At 38.6% G+C, this 18,091-nt stretch overlaps 1 protein-coding gene across 2 annotated transcripts in view; it reads left to right on the top strand.

Annotated features, from left to right (window-relative positions):
* PDLIM5 (PDZ and LIM domain 5) overlaps positions 1-18,091 on the top strand; it is a 205,463-nt gene that overhangs the window by 61,215 nt on the left and 126,157 nt on the right. For both annotated transcript variants that reach the window (XM_061192610.1, XM_061192609.1), the window contains exon 3: positions 845-996. In XM_061192610.1, the coding sequence (XP_061048593.1) occupies positions 845-996 (152 nt within the window). The remainder of the gene's footprint in view (positions 1-844; positions 997-18,091) is intronic.

Here is an 18,091-nt window from a genome sequence, read left to right as displayed (position 1 = left end):
TGGTTCCTTTTGATTTGTACTTGTTCCATGTTTCTGAGTATCTATTAAAATTGCATCATCTTTCATCTTACTGTCATTTTATATTTGTTTGCTCCTTTTGGAGCAATGCAATAGATACACATGAAGTTTGAAGGAGATCAAACTAAATGTAAACATGTAGAAAATTTTGTAAAAAGGGAAAAAAGATTGGGGATTAAAGATCGTGGTACACAAAAGAGTCTAACAGTCTCAGACACAACTGGTTTTCGTCCCCTCGTTCTAAATGCCTGGAGCAGGAAGCACAGCCAGCATAAAAGATATTTGGGCCTGTGATCTAAAAGAATTCAGTCCCTCAAACGCTGGATATGAATTGGACTCAACAGGAAGGATAGTTCAGTAGATCCTCCATCTGTGTTACTCTTTGTGCTCAAACAAAAATACAGCTGTTTAAAGAGTTTTAAAAATTATTTCTAAAAGAGTATTAAATACCCTATTCATATTACTTTTTTTTTCTGCTAAAATGTAGTTGCCTTGCTTACTTCTCTTCCTTATTTGTAACAATCACACACTACTGTTATACAGTAAAGAAATGGAGAACTTATCAGGGACCTTTTCTCAGACAATTAGTTCAATTTTTTAGAAAGCAAATAAGAATTTAAGAAAATAAGTATGAAAGTATGATAATAAGCATGATAATATGTATGAAAGTCATTTGAATTTTAACTTTACCTGTTAAGTAAGATAATTTGTATTACTTTGTCTAATAGTACGTTAATATCCTTCTCTTTTGATATAACAAAAGTATAATTTTCATCTGTGTTCATTTTTAAAGAGTGACAATTCTAATGAAATGTATTTTTTACAGCTCAAAGATGGCGGCAAAGCATCCCAGGCAAACGTAAGAATTGGTGATGTGGTTCTCAGCATTGATGGAATAAGTGCACATGGCATGACTCATCTTGAAGCCCAGAACAAGATTAAGGGTTGTACAGGCTCTTTGACTATGACTCTGCAAAGGTAAATTGCTTTTTGTTTGGCTCTGAGAGAGAAAACAACACTGAGGAATGTGTCTTCGTGTGTCTGATTCATGGTGTTAAGTAAGAAGCAGTTTCTGTTGCCATTGTTGCAGGTAGGTAAGTAAAAAATAAAATGGCTTTTAAATTGGGTAATTGAGCAGCATGAGAATTGGTGAAAGCTTTGGATTATAAGGCATGTATTCACATACGCATAAAGGTTGTGTGTGCAGTTTCAGAGAGTTTAAGAATTCCTGAAATTTCTCAATGGAGTGCAGCCTAAGCGTTCTTGTTACAGGGTAAAAACTCTTGGCCTTAATATTCTGGGCAGTATATTAGGGGTATTCTTTTAAGATATGATTTGGCTTTTCTTAGTAGTCTTTTTCCCTTTCTTTCCCTGGGTAGAAAAATAGAATTTTAATATACTCATTTGAAGTCCAAATTTTCTGAACTCAGTTTGGCTTCAATTTTAAAATAATCATTTCATTGATTGTACTGTATCAGATCTTTTCAGCATCCCAACATTTCAACTGTATTGAGATCACCTGGATTGCTTGTTAAAAATAGTGACAGGAATCAGAATATCTGGAAGTAAGGACCAAGAATTATATATGAATACGTTTTCTATGATTATTATGAAATATGAAGTTAGAACCACTGCAGTGTCTTGGGTTGAGGGGAAGGGAGGAGAAAGAGGGGATAGAGGGAGGGTGATTGAATGATGGCTCTGAACCTTTAGGTTTATAAGGAAGTAGCTATCATTTACCAGGTGGTCATGGAGGGTTTTAAGCAAGTCTTGCTTTTGATAATTACAGAGGTATTCTCTGGTCTATAAAATTTGGAAAATGCCATTTACCCCAAAAATATCTCATAGGCTTCCGTAAATTGTTGTCTTTATTATAAATCTTAAGAGGGGAACAACATGCCATACCTTCCTAACATTTTTAGCGAAGAAACCTTTATTTTTCTTGGAGTCTCTCCTGGGAGTATTTAAAGGATATATACAGGGCAAATTATATGTACTTGTCTGGAAGAGTATCAATTTGGTCTTAAAACTGAATAGGAAAAATTTAGAAAAACTTAGACTTATAGATTTACTTTGTTGTAGCATGACTTTCTGACCAGTTCTCTTTTGGGGGAGTGTGTGTGTGTCTGTGTGTGAAATTGCTTTCAGTGGAACTGTTGAATCAAAGGTCATGTGTATTTAAAATTTGAAAGCTATTAGCTATACATTTTAATGCGTAGAAAAGTAATCAATGAGAAAAAATAACCTTGCTAAAAAGTCCTGTTTCGATAGTATCCTTTCTGTTCTATATATTTAGACATGTAACACAAAAATTGTTACTAATTAAGTGAAAATAGTCATTTTTACTGATAGGCGTTTTTGCTATTTTGAAAGGGAACCGAGAAGTCAAGAAGCTTAACTTGTCTGAGATATCAACAAAGCAAAACAAATACAGATGATGTCGGGCTGTTTCTCAAATTCTAAAGTGAAAGTTTATGTAGGGTATAATCTTTTTTTCTGGGCTGTGTATCATTTCTTTCATAGTAGCCTACTTGTTTTCACATTGTGCTCCCTATTTTACAACCTAGGACTCAGTATCTTATTTTCTATTGACAGCACTTCTGGTTCCATAAGAGTAGATGAAAACCAGATGTTACCCTGTTTGGATGAATTTGCAATTTAAGTAATCTGCTACTGACTCTAATACAGATTCTTTTAAGCTACTTGAATACAAAATCTAACAAACCAACTTGTTATAAACATTTGGAGATACTACTTAATCTTATCTTCGCATTTCTGAATATGGATATTTCAGAGACTCAAACTATGAGAGAGAATTTTAGAGTCCTGTTGTTATTCATTGTTATTCTCCTTAAGTTTTTGAACACTTCTTGTGTTAGGTAATGTCAGCCTAAAAGAGATTTGCACTTAAGAGAATTCATGGTACAACATTGCCAGTACTACTGAAGAAATACTTTTTGTTTTTTATGGAAAAAATAAAACTTTGAAGAGTTGTCATCAATTCTTCCCTATACCAAAGCCATTTTCTTCTGAAGTTCTCTTTTTCTTATATCAGAGCAAATATTTTTTCTTCCGTTTGTTTCTGAGTTTGAACAACAGCACCCTTAGTTGGCCTCCAGTCACCTGACCCTCTTTATTCCATCTGTCACCAGCCAAGCTGCTCAGCATTCTCCCTCCAAACCGAGTGACCCACAACGGTATTTCCTCTGTGCAACTGTTTTCTTCATGAATATCTAGTATTTGCCTTTACAGACTTGTCTTAGTCCAGTTTCCCTAGAAACAGAACCTGAGATGGTATTCATGTGCAAATGATGTATCAAGAGAGTTCTTTCACATGTTACTTAAAGGGGAGTAGGTCAAGCGGGATTGGGAAGAAGAGGAAACTGAGATGAGGAAGGGTTTGCTTTCATTGGATGTCTAGCCTCAGCTTGACCCAGGAGGGAACTTTGGAACAGAATTGTACCATAGAGTCTGTCTTGCCTTGAGGCAAGGGAACTGGGCTTTTGTCCCCTCTCCCCTTCATTCGTTAGTCATTGACCACCAGCTGTCCTGGAAATGTGTGTGTGTGTGCAGGAGCGCAGAAGAGGCTAGGAGGTAGCTTCTGTTGCTTCCACAGGAAGTTGCTGGTATGAACCATTAGCAATGCAGGGGGCACCTTTGGGACTGGATGTACCAAACCAGTCGAAGGGTTCCAGAGGACCCAGCTGGGCAGCAATAGCACATGCTGCGAGATTCCTTCCAGACTGGAGTCCTTTGCTCAGAGGATTAGGCTCTCTGTGACCCAGGCACACTCAGATTGTCCTCCTCCTCGGACTTCCCTGGCAGTCCAGTGGTTAAGACTCCGTGCTCCCACTTCAGGTGGCGAGAGTTCGATCCCTAGACAGGGATATGTGCCGCCTGGTGCAGCCAAAAGTTTAAAAAAAGAAAGATTGTCCTCCCCAGATCATCACTACTCGTCAGCGAATACCATCTTTCCATTTAAGGTAGGTTTCTTACTGTCCCTCACGTGCCTTTTTTGTCCTCTCATGAAATTTGCTTCATCTGGAATGCCCACCCACCTCTTCACTGCCAATACATGCCTCCACCTCCACATATCCCATACCAAACCTCATCATCTACCCATAGTCTTTTCTTACTATTGCAACTCATTCATTTTTTTCCCCTCTAAACTCTTATGACAAGTTTATACCATTCGACTCAGCGTTTAATTGTACACTAGGTATAACCAGGAATAGCAAGGCAGATTCCATGAATCATATACAAATAAACCTAATTGGTTAATAGTCATACCTAATACTGCCTATGTAATTAACTAATTACTCTGTGTTTCACCAGCTACACTCCTTGAAAGCAAAGACCTTGTTTTTTGCACTATTTGTATTTGACATCTTGTATAGTTTTGTGCTTTTAGTGTCTAATAATTTTTTTTTTAATTGTTTATTTATTTATGGCTGTGTTGGGTCTTCGTTTCTGTGCGAGAGCTTTCTCTAGTTGCGGCAAGCGGGGGCCACTCTTCATCGCGGTGCGCGGGCCTCTCACCGTCGCGGCCTCTCCCGTAGCGGAGCACAGGCTCCAGACGCGCAGGCTCAGTAGTTGTGGCTCACGGGCCTAGTCGCTCCGCGGCATATGGGATCTTCCCAGACCAGGGCTCGAACCCGTGTCCCCTGCATTGGCAGGCAGACTCTCAACCACTGCGCCACCAGGGAAGCCCTCTAATAAATATTTGATGGGCACCAGCATTATTTCTCAAACTTGGCATCATTTATTTATTCCACAAATACTTTTTGAGCTATTGCTATGTGCGCGGGCTTTCTCTAGTTGCGGTGAGCGGGGGCTACTCTTTGTTGCGGTGCACGGGCTTCTCATTGCAGTAGCTTCTCTTGTTGCAGAGTACGGGCTCTAGGTGCGCAGGCTTCAGTAGTTGTGGCACGTGGGCTCAGTAGTTGTGGCTCGTGGGCTCTAGAGCGCAGGCTCAGTAGTTGTGGCGCACGGGCTTAGTTGCTCCATGGCATGTGAGATCTTCCTGGACCAGGGCTCGAACTCGTGTCACCTGCATTGGCAGGCGGATTCTTAACCACTACGCCACCAGGGAAGTCCCCCATGTTTGTTTTTGAAATCAAAGTTACCAGCAATTTTGTGAATTTTTTTTGTATTAAGTATTATTGTTATATATCTGTTCATTACATATATATATTTAATTGACCTCTTCTTTAAGCCCAACCTCAAAATCCTAAAATAAGATTTAGATAATAAAAGGTTAGATAAAGATACTTGCTTGAGTAAGGTTATTTTGGAACTTTTTTTTCAATCTTGTCTAATTTGGGGGTATGTAATAAAGCAAACATATGCTCTCTCATTGATATCCTAAAAAAATAAGACTTGACTCACTATATTCTAGTATCTAATGAATATAGAGGTGTGGAAGATTTCATTTTGATTTCTTTTATCGTTGGAAAAGATTGGAAAATATTTTTTCCCCCTGAAACTGGCACTGATTCTAAGAGTGCTACAACTGGACAATGAAAAATTCTATTTGAAATTATTTTTCCTCTTGGGAGAACAGGCAAATAGTAGTGTGCTTGTTTTTAAATATCAAGTGCTTTTTGCCTATGCTTTTGATCCACGTCAAAGTGGATCATTTAAAAAATTACATTATTTCAGCTAATCATAGAAGAAGACTACTTTCTGAAGTTTTGATGTCTAATAACTCTATGAACTATATTAGAGTTGGAGTCTATGAATAAGATTTTTAACTATTTCATTTTATTTCATTAATTCTTTGCATAACATAGATAAACTTGCTACTGACTTACTGTATGAATTGGGGTAAGTTGCTAAACTTCTGGGCCTTAATTTTCTTGACTGTAAAATGAGGTCATGAGTGATTTCTAAGTTCCCTTAAATTCTGGTTCTTGTTCTGGTTTTTTAGCTGTAAATGGATAAGTTCCCTAAAGTTTGCTATTAGATCAAACTAACTTCAGTTTGCTTGTTTTGGCTGAGAGAATCAGGAAATTGGACTTTCTTCACTGGAGTTATCTTAAACTATGCCAGGTTAGCAAAGTGACTTGTACTACCCTGCCGACTTCAAGGTGAAAGGTAGGTCAGATGGATATTCAAACAGCACTTAATCATAAAAAAATACTTTATATTCTTGTCCTTATTTTATATTTTAAAATTAATCCTTTCAGAATCACAGAGAATATATATAACTTTTTAAATCTTCCTTGTTTTTTACATTATCAGTAGTGGCGTATCTGTGGGTTTACTTACTTATTTACTTTGGTTCCTTAAATTTCATTTAGTGTATAACTTGTTATGATTGGAAATGAAAGATCTAGAAGGATTGAGTTTTGAAAAATATTGATGTACTCTCTTTCTGCCTCCCCCTTCTTCCTCATCCTTCAAACAGCAGAAAAATTGTCAGAGGTCCGGTAACTACTACTAATGAATGACAGACTGGAATAATTTAATAGGCACATTGAGTTACCAAAAAAAAAGAAGTAGCTGTGGTACCAGACTGAAGCTATTAGCCATCTTTTGTTTCATTTTAATGGATTGCTTAACATCCTGTTACTGTTAACTTTAATGAGTTCACCTCTGCTCTTTCTTTCACTATTAGCATAGAGGCAAGATATTAAAAAATATTTTTTTAAAATCCAATTTTTCAGTTCTCTATCTGGGATGTTTCAATTCATGTGAATTAAAAGACATTTAGTTCGATTACCTTTTCATTTAATTGGAGTTGCACATTATCCCACCTCAGGTTCCTTTTTTCCCCTTGGTATTTCACATACTTTTTGAATGTGTTTTCTGCATTCTAAACAGTAAATTTAGGTTTTATTGTTTGTTTGTTTGATCGTTTGTGTTGGTTTTAGTTTCATTTTTTAATTCTTTGTTTGGAGGATAACTTTTCCAGAAGGACTGTCTGATTAATCCTCCCTCTCCCTCATCGTTAAAATTAGAAGTGCTGCTTAGGAAAGGGGATGAGGACAAGCAGGCATTGACGTCTCTTTTGTGCAAGGCTTTTCACATATACATTTTTTTTTTTTAATTTATTTATTCATTTATTTAATTTTTGGCTGCATTGGGTCTTCGCTGCTGCACGCGGGCTTTCTCTAGTTGCAGTGAGCGGGGGCTACTCTTTGTTGCGAGGCGCAGGCTTCTCATTGTGGTGGCTTCTCTTGTTGGAGAGCAGAGGCTCTAGGTGCGCGGGCTTCAGTAGTTGTGGCACACAGGCTTCAGTAGTTGTGGCTCGCGGGCTCTAGAGCACAGGCTCAGTAGTTCCGGCACACGGGCTTAGTTGCTCCGCGGCATGTGGGATCTTCCCGGAACAGGGCTCAAACCCGTGTCCCCTGCATTAGCAGGTGGATTCTTAACCACTACACCACCAGGGAAGCCCCCACATATACATTTAATCCTTCTATCAGTCCATTGAGAAAGGAGTTAACATACCCATTTTTCAGATGATTAATTTATGGTTTTGAGGGTTTATGTGATTTGCATAACAAACCCAGGTCAGTTCAAAGATTATTTCCCCCCCCACTTTCTTATAGCTAGGACTTAGTGACTATAGTCTCCTAATAAAATTTGATAAGACAGGATAGTAATTCAGTAGGGGTAACTCTTTGACTCTTTCACTTGTAAGCAACAGTGTCTCTGTTTTCACACTCACCTGTTGGTATTCTGTAATAAATATTATGCCTAAATTATTTTCTATGTGCTTCGTAGACCCTATAGGTTAGAATAAAAGTAAAAGAGAAAAAGGAGGCTAAGTAGGTTCATGGGTCACTAGATAGGAGCATTCATTTGGATACTGACTTGTATATATGGTTGCCTGTCCTAAATCAGAATATCATCTTTTATTTTTCCCTCCCAAGTTTATAAGCCTGTTCACTATATTTGCTAAATTATTACTGTATTAAAGTTTGAAGGCTTTGTTCTTCAGCAGGCTTCTGTGTATGCATCCCATGAGTAACTAAGGATTCAGGAATTTAAAAAAATACGTTTTTAAGACTTTTTGCTCAATATGACACTGACTGGAAAAGATACCAAAACTGTCAATCAACAAATCCATCAACAGACATGGAAGAGAAGTATTTCTCTTCTGTCTCTTTTTCTTCAATTCGGTAGGGATAAAGATTGCTGAAAATGAACTTGAAGGCTCAAATTAGTACATCTTTTTTAATAGTCTGTAGCAATTTGAATATGGGTTCATCGGGGTGTATTTTGCATTTTGAAATTCTTCCCTGAACTTTACCTCTTGAAAGTGTGCAGTTATTTTATTTTATTTTTTATAAATTTATTTATTTAATTTTTGGCTGTGTTGGGTCTTCGTTGCTGCACGCAGGCTTTCTCTAGTTGCTGCGAGCCAGGGCTACTCTTCGTTGCAGTGCGCAGGCTTCTCATTGCGGTGGCTTCTCTTGTTGTGGAGCACGGGCTCTAGGCACGTGGGCTTCAGTAGTTGTGGCATGCGGGCTTAGTAGTTGTGGCTCGCGGGCTCTAGAGCGCAGGCTCAGTAGTTGTGGCATATGGGCTTAGTTGCTCCGCAGCATGTGGGATCTTCCTCCCTGACCAGGGCTTGAACCCGTGTCCCCTGCATTGGCAGGCAGATTCTTAACCACCGCACCACCAGGGAAGTCCCTTTTATTTTTAACTTTTATTTTTTAACATAAAAGTCTTATTTATTTTTCTGAAGGAAAAATTACTTCAGTTATAATCCTTTGGGAAAATAATCCTAGGAAATAATATATTTAAAGACATGTTTAAAGCTTTATTGTAAAATTTTAATTTGTAGAATATTTCATCTGTGCAGAATTTTTAAACGAAGCCATGAAATAGAGATATAAAGAAGGAGAATGGTAATAAAACTGACTTTGAAATTAGGCAAGCTTGGTGCAAACCTTGATTCTACCACTTGCCTAGCTTAGGCAAGTTACATAAGTAAGTTTCAGGTAACCATTTGTAAATGGGCATAGTAATAACTGCCTTCTAAGGCTCTTGTAAAGATTAAATAACAAATGTAAAGAACCTAGGATATAACAGATATAAGTTTTCTCTTCTTTCTTCCTATTTCTCCAGTATAAGTAAGTATTAATATAGTATCCATTGTAAAGTTACTTCCAGGAGGTTATATTTATTTTGTTTCTTAGCAACAAAATGGGTGTGACTGGAGGGAAATAGGGAGAAAATGAGAGGGCAGTCGGGTAGGTAGTTATCTTGGAAAGTCAGAAAGATGATTATGCAAGTGTTAGAAGAAAAGATTGTTTAGTCAAGTGAGTGGTTTTTGATCATACAGTTGTAAAGCTTTTTAAAAGCATGAGGGGATACAAACATTATGCTGAGTGCCAGCTAACTACTGCTTTGGTTAAAAAACTCTCAACCAGTAATTTATGGCAGTGAAGAGAAACCAGTACATACCTAGTCTTGTTTTTTTCTGCTAATTCCTCTTGTTCTCCTTAGAGGAAAAATGCAGATGTAATTCTCTTTCACTGTGGGTTAAGCCAGAAAGACAAACAAACAAAGCAAATATTTTTTCTGTCACTCTCCCATCCAAATTCACGTGTATTCCCTTTAAAGTAATTTAAATTAGTTAAATTGCTAACTTTTGGACTGTGTTATGATACTTTTAGAAATAATTTTCTCTTGTAACTTTTCATCAACACTGTCATTACTTAATTAGTTGGAAAATCTCATAATGTTCCAAATTTTTGAACATTGGACTTCTCTAGATTTACCTTATGAACAGAAGCCATAAGGGGTAGATATAAAGAGAGTGATTTATGATTTCTGCCTTTAAGGAACTTATGTCTATTTATTAGGACATTCATTGAGATAAGAAGACACAGAAAGTGCTACAGAGGTTCAAAGAGGGCAAGATCTCATTGAAACGGAAAGGCTTCCTGGAGGTGCTGCATCTTGGGCTAGGCTTTGATGAGAAGGCCATCCAGATGGAGGTGGCCAGTCCCCAGGCATCTGTGGGGGGGAGTATGTGGACCAGTTGGAAATGGAGATAAGAATAAAAGTTAGATTCAAATAGTGCTTTGCAGAGTCTTAGACACTGAGATATTAAAAGTTTTGAGGGGCTTCCCTGGTGGCGCAGTGGTTGAGAATCTGCCTGCCAATGCAGGGGACACGGGTTCGAGCCCTGGTCTGGGAAGATCCCACATGCCGCGGAGCAACTAAGCCCGTGAGCCACAACTGCTGAGCCTGCGCGTCTGGAGCCTGTGCTCTGCAACAAGAGAGGCCGCGATAGTGAGAGGCCTGCGCACCGCGATGAAGAGTGGCCCCCGCTTGCCGCAACTAGAGAAAGCCCTCGCACAGAAACGAAGACCCAACACAGCCATAAATAAATAAATTAATTAATTAATTTTTTAAAAAAACAGATAAGAGTGAAGTGTTCTGGTGTTGTAAAAACAGCACTTCATACTTGGCTAAAAAAAAAGTTTTGATCAGAAAAGTGACATTTTCTGGATAATATTTAGTGAGATAGCTTGGAAGAAGGTGGAGAGGCGAGAGGCAGGGAGACTGGTCAGGCAAGTATTACGGTAACGTGGCTATTTGAGGGCTTGGAGTGGAAAACAGAGGAGAACTGGGAGAAATGAGAACTTGTGAGCAGTAGTTCTGAAAGCCACAATAATGGTGTGGATATGAGGGAAGAGGGAAGAACCGAAGACAGCTCAGGTGCCTAGCCAGCTGGACCCAGGCTTCGTTCTCCTTCCATCTTCCCCTTGTTCCTCTTCTCACTGGAGCCTGGCTGCTGCCGCTGTCATGTCACTGAAACTGACGCTTGGACATCTCACAGATTCCTCAAGCTCAACATGGTCAAAACTGAGCTCCACACTGCGTGTCACCAGTTTGCATCTCCTGCTGCGCTCATCTCGGTGAAGGGCCCACCATCCACCCTGTTACCCAGATCAGAAAGACTCATTCCTTGCTGAACCTCCCATGCCCATCTCTAACCACCTGTCAGTACAATTTGCATAGATCCCCAAGCACACTATGAGTAGAATAGAATAAATTAGCATGGCCTCAGGGTGGGTTGGTGGGGAGAGATACAGCTCCTAGCCCTAATGCCTGTATCTTAAACAGAAAGGTTTAAGGTCCATTGGTTTGGCATATGCTAATTGAACATTTGCTGTGCTGGTCACTGGGGAGAGAAAGGCAGTCCTCACACCTGCCCTCAAGGAGCTCACAGGGTGCAGCAGTGGCTTCTGACCTTAAATAAGGACCTTTTTTTTTCAATGTCAAATATTTCATGGGCAACCCTTCCCCCACCACATTAGGATAACAATTATTTTTTAAGTAACTGCAGATTTTGTAAATATTGTATTGCAGTTTTAAATGAAGAGGAAGATTTTTTACGTTTATGTGTAAGAATCTACATTTATTTAAAAATCCAAATATATAATACATGATTTAAGCAGACTTTAGTGTTTAGTACATAGATGAATTCATGAATCATTTGTGAAAACTTAGAAGTGTGTGCCCGTTACCTCCAGCTGCTTCAAGTGTGGTTCACAGATTGGGAACCACTGGCCAAAAACATTTAAGCCATCTGGAAGTAGAGAGACAGGGGAGCAGAGACATCCACGGGGAAGGCGAGACTGAGGAGAGACAGCATGAGGATGGGGAAGGAAACAAAGACAGAAAGACACAGACTGCAGGACCGTTGAAGGAGTAGAGTAACAGGAGAAGATTCTCCTGGTCACATCGGCTTATAGCAGATTAAAAAGACCCATGGTTCCACAACATCAGATTCTACCAGATTTACCTTCATTATCATTTTAAGAAAAAAAGCTAATTTCAGAGTTTAAGAGGAGAAGCATACAGTTATTTCCTTGTATAAAAAGGAATAGCTGAGAAAGATGTAACATGCACCCTAAGTGGAAAGAATATCACGCCCAACTTTTGAAGGGAAGAAATAATATTCTATTTTTACACGCTCCAGTGCCTATCACCGCGGCTTGGACATAGAAGATACTCGGTAAATAGTTATTGCCTTGAGTAGTGGAGACTACTACTTTTAAAAATACAGTAATTTTTCTACTTTTGCATAACAAACTTAGAAATAATTCACGAAGAGTTATTAGTGAGGTAGAGTGACAGACTGGTCATTCTTGTGTTTTGAATGGCAGCAGTCTCCTTGGAATTCAAAATAAACATTGTTGTCCATCGCATTGAGAGCTTTTGAAAGGATTGAAATTCAGGTCACTCCCAACTGTTTCCAGCGGCTGTTGTTGCTATTAGGGTCTCAAAGGCCGAAATAGCTTAGGCTTTATACGAGTTGGAAAGTAAACAGGAGTGAAGGGCTGTGCAGAACACAAGCGGCAGAGTATTTATACTGTTGAACTTTGCAACTTACTTTTTCTTTCATGTATTTCAAAGGCTGTGTTTTCCTAGTAAACCAGCTTTATAAATAGATCTCTAAATGTTACTAGTCCTAATAATTTCTTTTATCAGCTATGATCCCTATTAACACTTGATCTGAAATTTAAAGCATATGAAAAATAGTCTTTCATTCATCTGTTTTTTGTATGTATGAATTTTAATTTCTTGTATAATACAGCAAGAGTTCATTTCTGCATTACAATAAAAATCCATGGATGATAATCTTGAGTTCAGTGACCTTTCTTACAATCGAGTCTGCCTTTATCTTGACTGTTGTGGCTGAAGTTTATGGCACTGTTTTCCTGTGTAATTCATCCCGTTACAATGAATACAAGGGGCTTTCCAGATTCTTTTGTTTTATTGGAATTTTGTTATATAGACTGTGTTTTGAAATAGTGGATTATTTATTAGTTCAGAATGTTTTTGTTATCCTGAGGTTATGTCTGGTCACTAAATTATTCTTAAAACTAAGAAAAGTATTTTTGTATTTGAAAGCTAAGCTAGTTAACTGCCTCTTTCAAACTAGGATTTTAATCTCTTTGACACACTGAAATATAGAACAACATCTCTTTTCTAGATTTCATAGATTCTGTAACGTTCACATAGATTTCATTTTCTAATGAGAACCTGTTTGCTTTAGTAAGGCAAAGAGTTATCTCCAAGGGATCAAAGTGAATTGTTACTTTATTGAAACTTTGCTGTGATGTTTTTGATTTTTATGTGTAATTTTTATTGCTATATAATATTTACAGTTGAATTTTTTTAGTATTATGCAGAAAAGTGTTCATTTTTATTTTTCCTTTAAAGAAGCTTGAATGGGTTATAGCAATATTCGTGTTCCCAAGGACTTTAGGTAATAGTTTTTCTTCTGAGATAGCTGATGGAAAAAGTGTTAAAGTTGCTAGGGATGCCAGTGTTCATAGCAGCATTATTTACGATTGCCAAGGTATGGAAGCAACCTAAGTGTTCATCGACTGATAACTGGATAAAGAAGATGTGGTATATATACACAATGGAATACTACTCAGTCATAAAAAGGAAAGAAATCTTGCCAATTGCAGCAACTCGGATGGACTTGGAGGGCATTATGCTAAGTGGAATAAGTCAGACAGAGAAAGACAAATACTGTATGATATCACTTAGATGTGGAATCCAAAAAAATACAATGAAGTAGTGAAAAAAAACAAAAAAGAAGTAGACTCACAGATACAGAGAACAAACTTGTGGTTGCCAGTGGGGCGATGGAAGAGGGGAGGCGCAATATAGGGTAGGGGATTTAAAAAAGGGTTATTATGGGATTATATGAAGTCACGTGTGTGAAACTTTTGAAAATTATAAAGCACTATAGAATTTAAAAATAAAATAAAATACCAAACACTTTTAAAAAAAAAGTTCCTAGGAATGCTATTTCAGTCATGTTTCTTAGTACACAGTAGGAATTTAGCAAGTAAAGCATATTAAAGAAAAACTGGAATTTAAAATTTTTACTCCAACAAGTTACTAAGCTAGGAACTTTATATACTTTAGTCATTTAATCTTCACAGCTGTTATTGTGGCAGATATTGATATTATCCCTGCACTTTACAGGAAAGTTAAGTAAATACTTCAAAGTCACACAACTTGTAAGTAAGCCAGAAGTCAATCTCAGATCTGTTTCCCTCCTAATATAATGATTTTTCTACAATGTTACACTGTCTCTTTAAACAAAGGAATTTTAAAAATATTTTTATTGTACAGTCATCGTAATACATGTTGTCTAAAAGTTCATTTTGCTTTTCCAAATACACCACAAAATAAGCATTTTTGCCATTAACTTTGTTTGATATTCCAGTAAATTTCAAATTCCATGGAAAACACTAGCAAGGAGTCAATGCTCTTTGAAAAATTTGCTTTTTTAGAAGCTCACAAAATATTCTAGCGGTAATATTACCTCATTCATTCCTTTAGCAGCTCCAATGTATACATTTTCTGGGTAAATTAAAGCAGCTTTAATAATACCTTCGTCTGTGGAACAGTTTTTCAGTTGAATTAAAATGCATGGCTAAGTTCAAGTATAGGGAACAGACCTTGTAGATTCAGAGTATTTTAGAGTTTGGAGCAACCCCAGCTGTCAGCCTGTGGAGCTCTTAGTCCACCTACACAATTTGTCTCTTTTTGTACTTCACAGTTTCTTTTTGATCTGTGTAAAAAATACCTACGGTGACCACGCTGTGACAGTCGTGACGCCGCATTGGAGCCGTACAGCAGAGGAGCTGAGGTCAGCCTGTGAGCCGCCCCTCCTCACCCCAGCGCCTTTCACCTGGCTCTGCGCTTTTCTCATGTGTTTTGTAGTCTAATTACAATGTTCTCTTAGGTCTCTCATTGGTATCTTAAGCCGAGAGTGGGAAATAATGCTGGATTTAGTGGTAAATTGGTTTATAGGAAATACCGTAACTGTTAAACAAACCAACATGTTTCCTCTTTTCTCTAATCTTTTCTCCTACTTTCTTTAAGTTGCTTATCTTCCTGCATTTCTTTCTTTCTTTGGAGCCTTAAAATCCCTCCTCTTGACTCTAAGGTGTCAAAATGTCCTCCCCAAATTATACATGTCTGGTGCTTGAATAAACCGTATGTAATTGAGTTACAGAAATAAGTAAAATGTTTTTACAGAAATAAGTAAAATGTTTATGTTGTTTCAGTGGATATCGAGACCTTAGAAACACTACAATACAACCACCTCCACGACACCACCTCTCCCCCACCGTAACACACACACACACACACACACACACACACACACACGTGGGATGAGTGGTGATGGCAGGAAGGAACAGAGTAGCATTGTTCAAGCACTTGAAGTTTCGAATTCTGAAAAGGAAGAATTGTTTAGACCAAGGGCAGTGAGAAAGTTTGCCGGGACCCCAGAAAAGAGAGATCCTAGTTCAGGGTGATTCCATGATTAAAATACAGGGCAAGTTATAAGTTAGTACAAAAAGCACTCTGTTTTCCCAGGAATCAAATGAGATGCGCTGCCCTGGAGGTTAAAAGGACTGTAAAAGCTTCAGCAGGATGTGAATGAGTGGCAAGAGGAACTGAGTTTTCTGTAACTTGCACTTATGCGTGTGTATCTATATATAACACCAAATTCATACCCCCAATTCCTTTGTAGTGTAGAAAACTTTGTAGTGTAGTGTAAGGAACTTTGTAGTGTAGAACACTTTAGGCTGCTGACTGAATGTGTTGACTAAAGAGGACATTTATGAGAATGGAGAAATGTCAGGGAATCTTGGGGCCACTGAGGCCATGATGTATGGGAGAGAAAGCACCCTCTTTTCCTCCCTCCCTTTCTCCCTTTCTTCTGAAAGCGTATGTTGAACTATAGTTAAATATATGGGCAGTGACTATGCTAGGATCAGGGACTAAGGAGGGAAATAAATGCATCTCTTAGTTCAAGAAGCCCCTAATGGGAAGAAGCAGACATTTTTATAATACAGGTGAGTGATGGTCAGAATGCAGGTGTGTACAAGTAGCATCTGGGACATAGAGGAAGGAGGAGTCAGAAGGAGGCAGAGAAGATATTCCATGAGCTAAGGCATGAGTCGAAGCTTGAATGTAGAATCGGGGCTTGCCAGGGGGTCAGCAGTAGGAAGAGAGAGGGCATTCTAGGTAGAGAGGGCGGCACACCCTGCTCTGAGAACTTGTCAGTAGTCCGCTGTGGCTGAAATGTAGCTTTTGAGAGAACAGGAAGAGTAGGAGATGGTTAGAGGGTTCAGAGGGTTCAGATTATTCTAAAAGGTGCTCAGCTGCCATAAGTCACATTTTGAATTTTGGTTCTTCGTCAGTGGGAAACTGTGGAAGAGTTATTTGGCAATAACAGGTTCAAAAATAATAGCTAATATTTATTGAGTAGGTACTGTATGTCAGGCATTCTTTTAAATGCTTTATGCATAACTCATTTAATCCTTTCGAGAACTCTGCGAGACTTGGATGCTGTTATTATTCTTCTATCAAAGATAAGGCAAACTATGCCTGCAGTCAGCTGCGGGATTAGGAGCCCAGGTGTTCGGGCTGCGTGCGGGATGTGTAGGGCCTGGAGAGGAGGATGCCAGTCGGGAGACCGTTCACAGGTGCAGGTGGGAGCGAGTGAAGGCCCGGGCTAGACAGAGGTGGTGAGAGTTCTGCTGCTGGTGAGGACAGAAAGTTCCAGAACTGCTTGGGTAACTTTCTGGTGAGCAGCTATGCTGATTCCGGTCTTCCTGCCTCCTTGCTTATTGCTTCTTTCTCCCATTTAGAACTCAATTCTGTTCCTTCTGTTTAGTTTTTCTCTTCTCTCCCGTTAGTAATGGTTATGTCCTCATTCTTTTAACAAATATTTGTCAGGTTTTTAGTTGGTGTGAGGCTACATTAATTACTGTGCAGTTACAGAAAATAAAAAAAGAGAGAGAGAGACACACAGTCCCTGCCTTAACGAGGTGTATGACAGGTCAGATAAGCGCAGAACCTGTAATTCAAGTCAGTGTGAGAGGGGCCATCAGAATGGTACAAACTTCTGGGAAAGCCATGGTCATTTGTATAGTTCATCTTCTGTTTGTATTTCTTAAGCGATTTGAGGGATTCATCTGAGCTGGCGAGGTCTACAGTTCCCTAGCTTCTCAAAGGTCAGAGCTGGGCCACTCATTGGGCCATTATGTAGCTATTTTTAGGGGCGTAGAAGACTTACTATCTGTGTCTTCTCCTCTTCTGTCTCTTACATGGAGATTTGTCATTGGATATAGGGTCTACTCGGGATGATCTCATCGCCAGATCTTTAACTTAATTATATCTTCAAAGACCCCTTTTCTAAATAGGTAGCATTCACAGGGTCTGGGTGTAAGGACATGGACATACCTTTTTGAGGACCACCATTCAATCCACTATAGGTACATACTCTTATTACCCCAATTTTCCAGGGAGGCACTGAGTGAGTGGGGGATAAATCTGTTATGACCAGAAGCTGTACCTCTCCACCACCACACTGAGATGCTGTGCAAATTTATTCTGCTCTGTTTGTAGATGATCTGTTTTGAAGTATTACCTGTATGATAGCTAGTCTTTTAATTAATTAGGAATGAATTCACGCTTGGTAAGTTTTTTCTGCTTGTTGTATAGTATCTGTTTTGGGATGTATATGCGTAAGATTCATTGATGAATTCTCTTGATAAAGACTGGAGTCACTGTGCCATGGGTAACTCCAGCAGAGAAGAGGCAGTATAGACTAGTTTTTCTGGTTCAGTGAGACCAGTCAGAAGCACCAGAGTTCTAATCCTGACTTCATCACTTACTAGCTCTACGACTATGAGCAAGTTACTTCAGCTCTTAAAACCTCAGTTTATTTACATAAATTAGGAATCCCTATTCTGTAGAGTAGATCGATTAGTTGAAAAATTAAACCTGAGCATTTAGTAAGTAGTTTGCTAAATCAACTGTACTTCAGTTTAAAAAATTAGTTTGCCTAAATTAAGCATATTAATTTTTAAAAACTATAATTCCAATGTCTATGAATTTTTAAGGCTTATTTAGCCCTCTTTACTAATAAAAGCTATACTTTTTAAACAGTTGTCTGTATCACAAATGATGGAGCTTGCTTCTTCTTTTTTTTTTGGCTGCCCCATGCGGCTTGCGGGATCTTAGTTCTCTGACCAGGGATTGAACCCGGGCCCCGTGGCAG

Source organism: Eubalaena glacialis, chromosome 5 (assembly GCF_028564815.1).
Source record: "Eubalaena glacialis isolate mEubGla1 chromosome 5, mEubGla1.1.hap2.+ XY, whole genome shotgun sequence".
NCBI lineage: Eukaryota > Metazoa > Chordata > Mammalia > Artiodactyla > Balaenidae > Eubalaena > Eubalaena glacialis.
The sequence above is the reverse complement of the archived record's forward strand: the minus strand, read 5'-3'. Positions and strand labels throughout refer to the sequence as shown.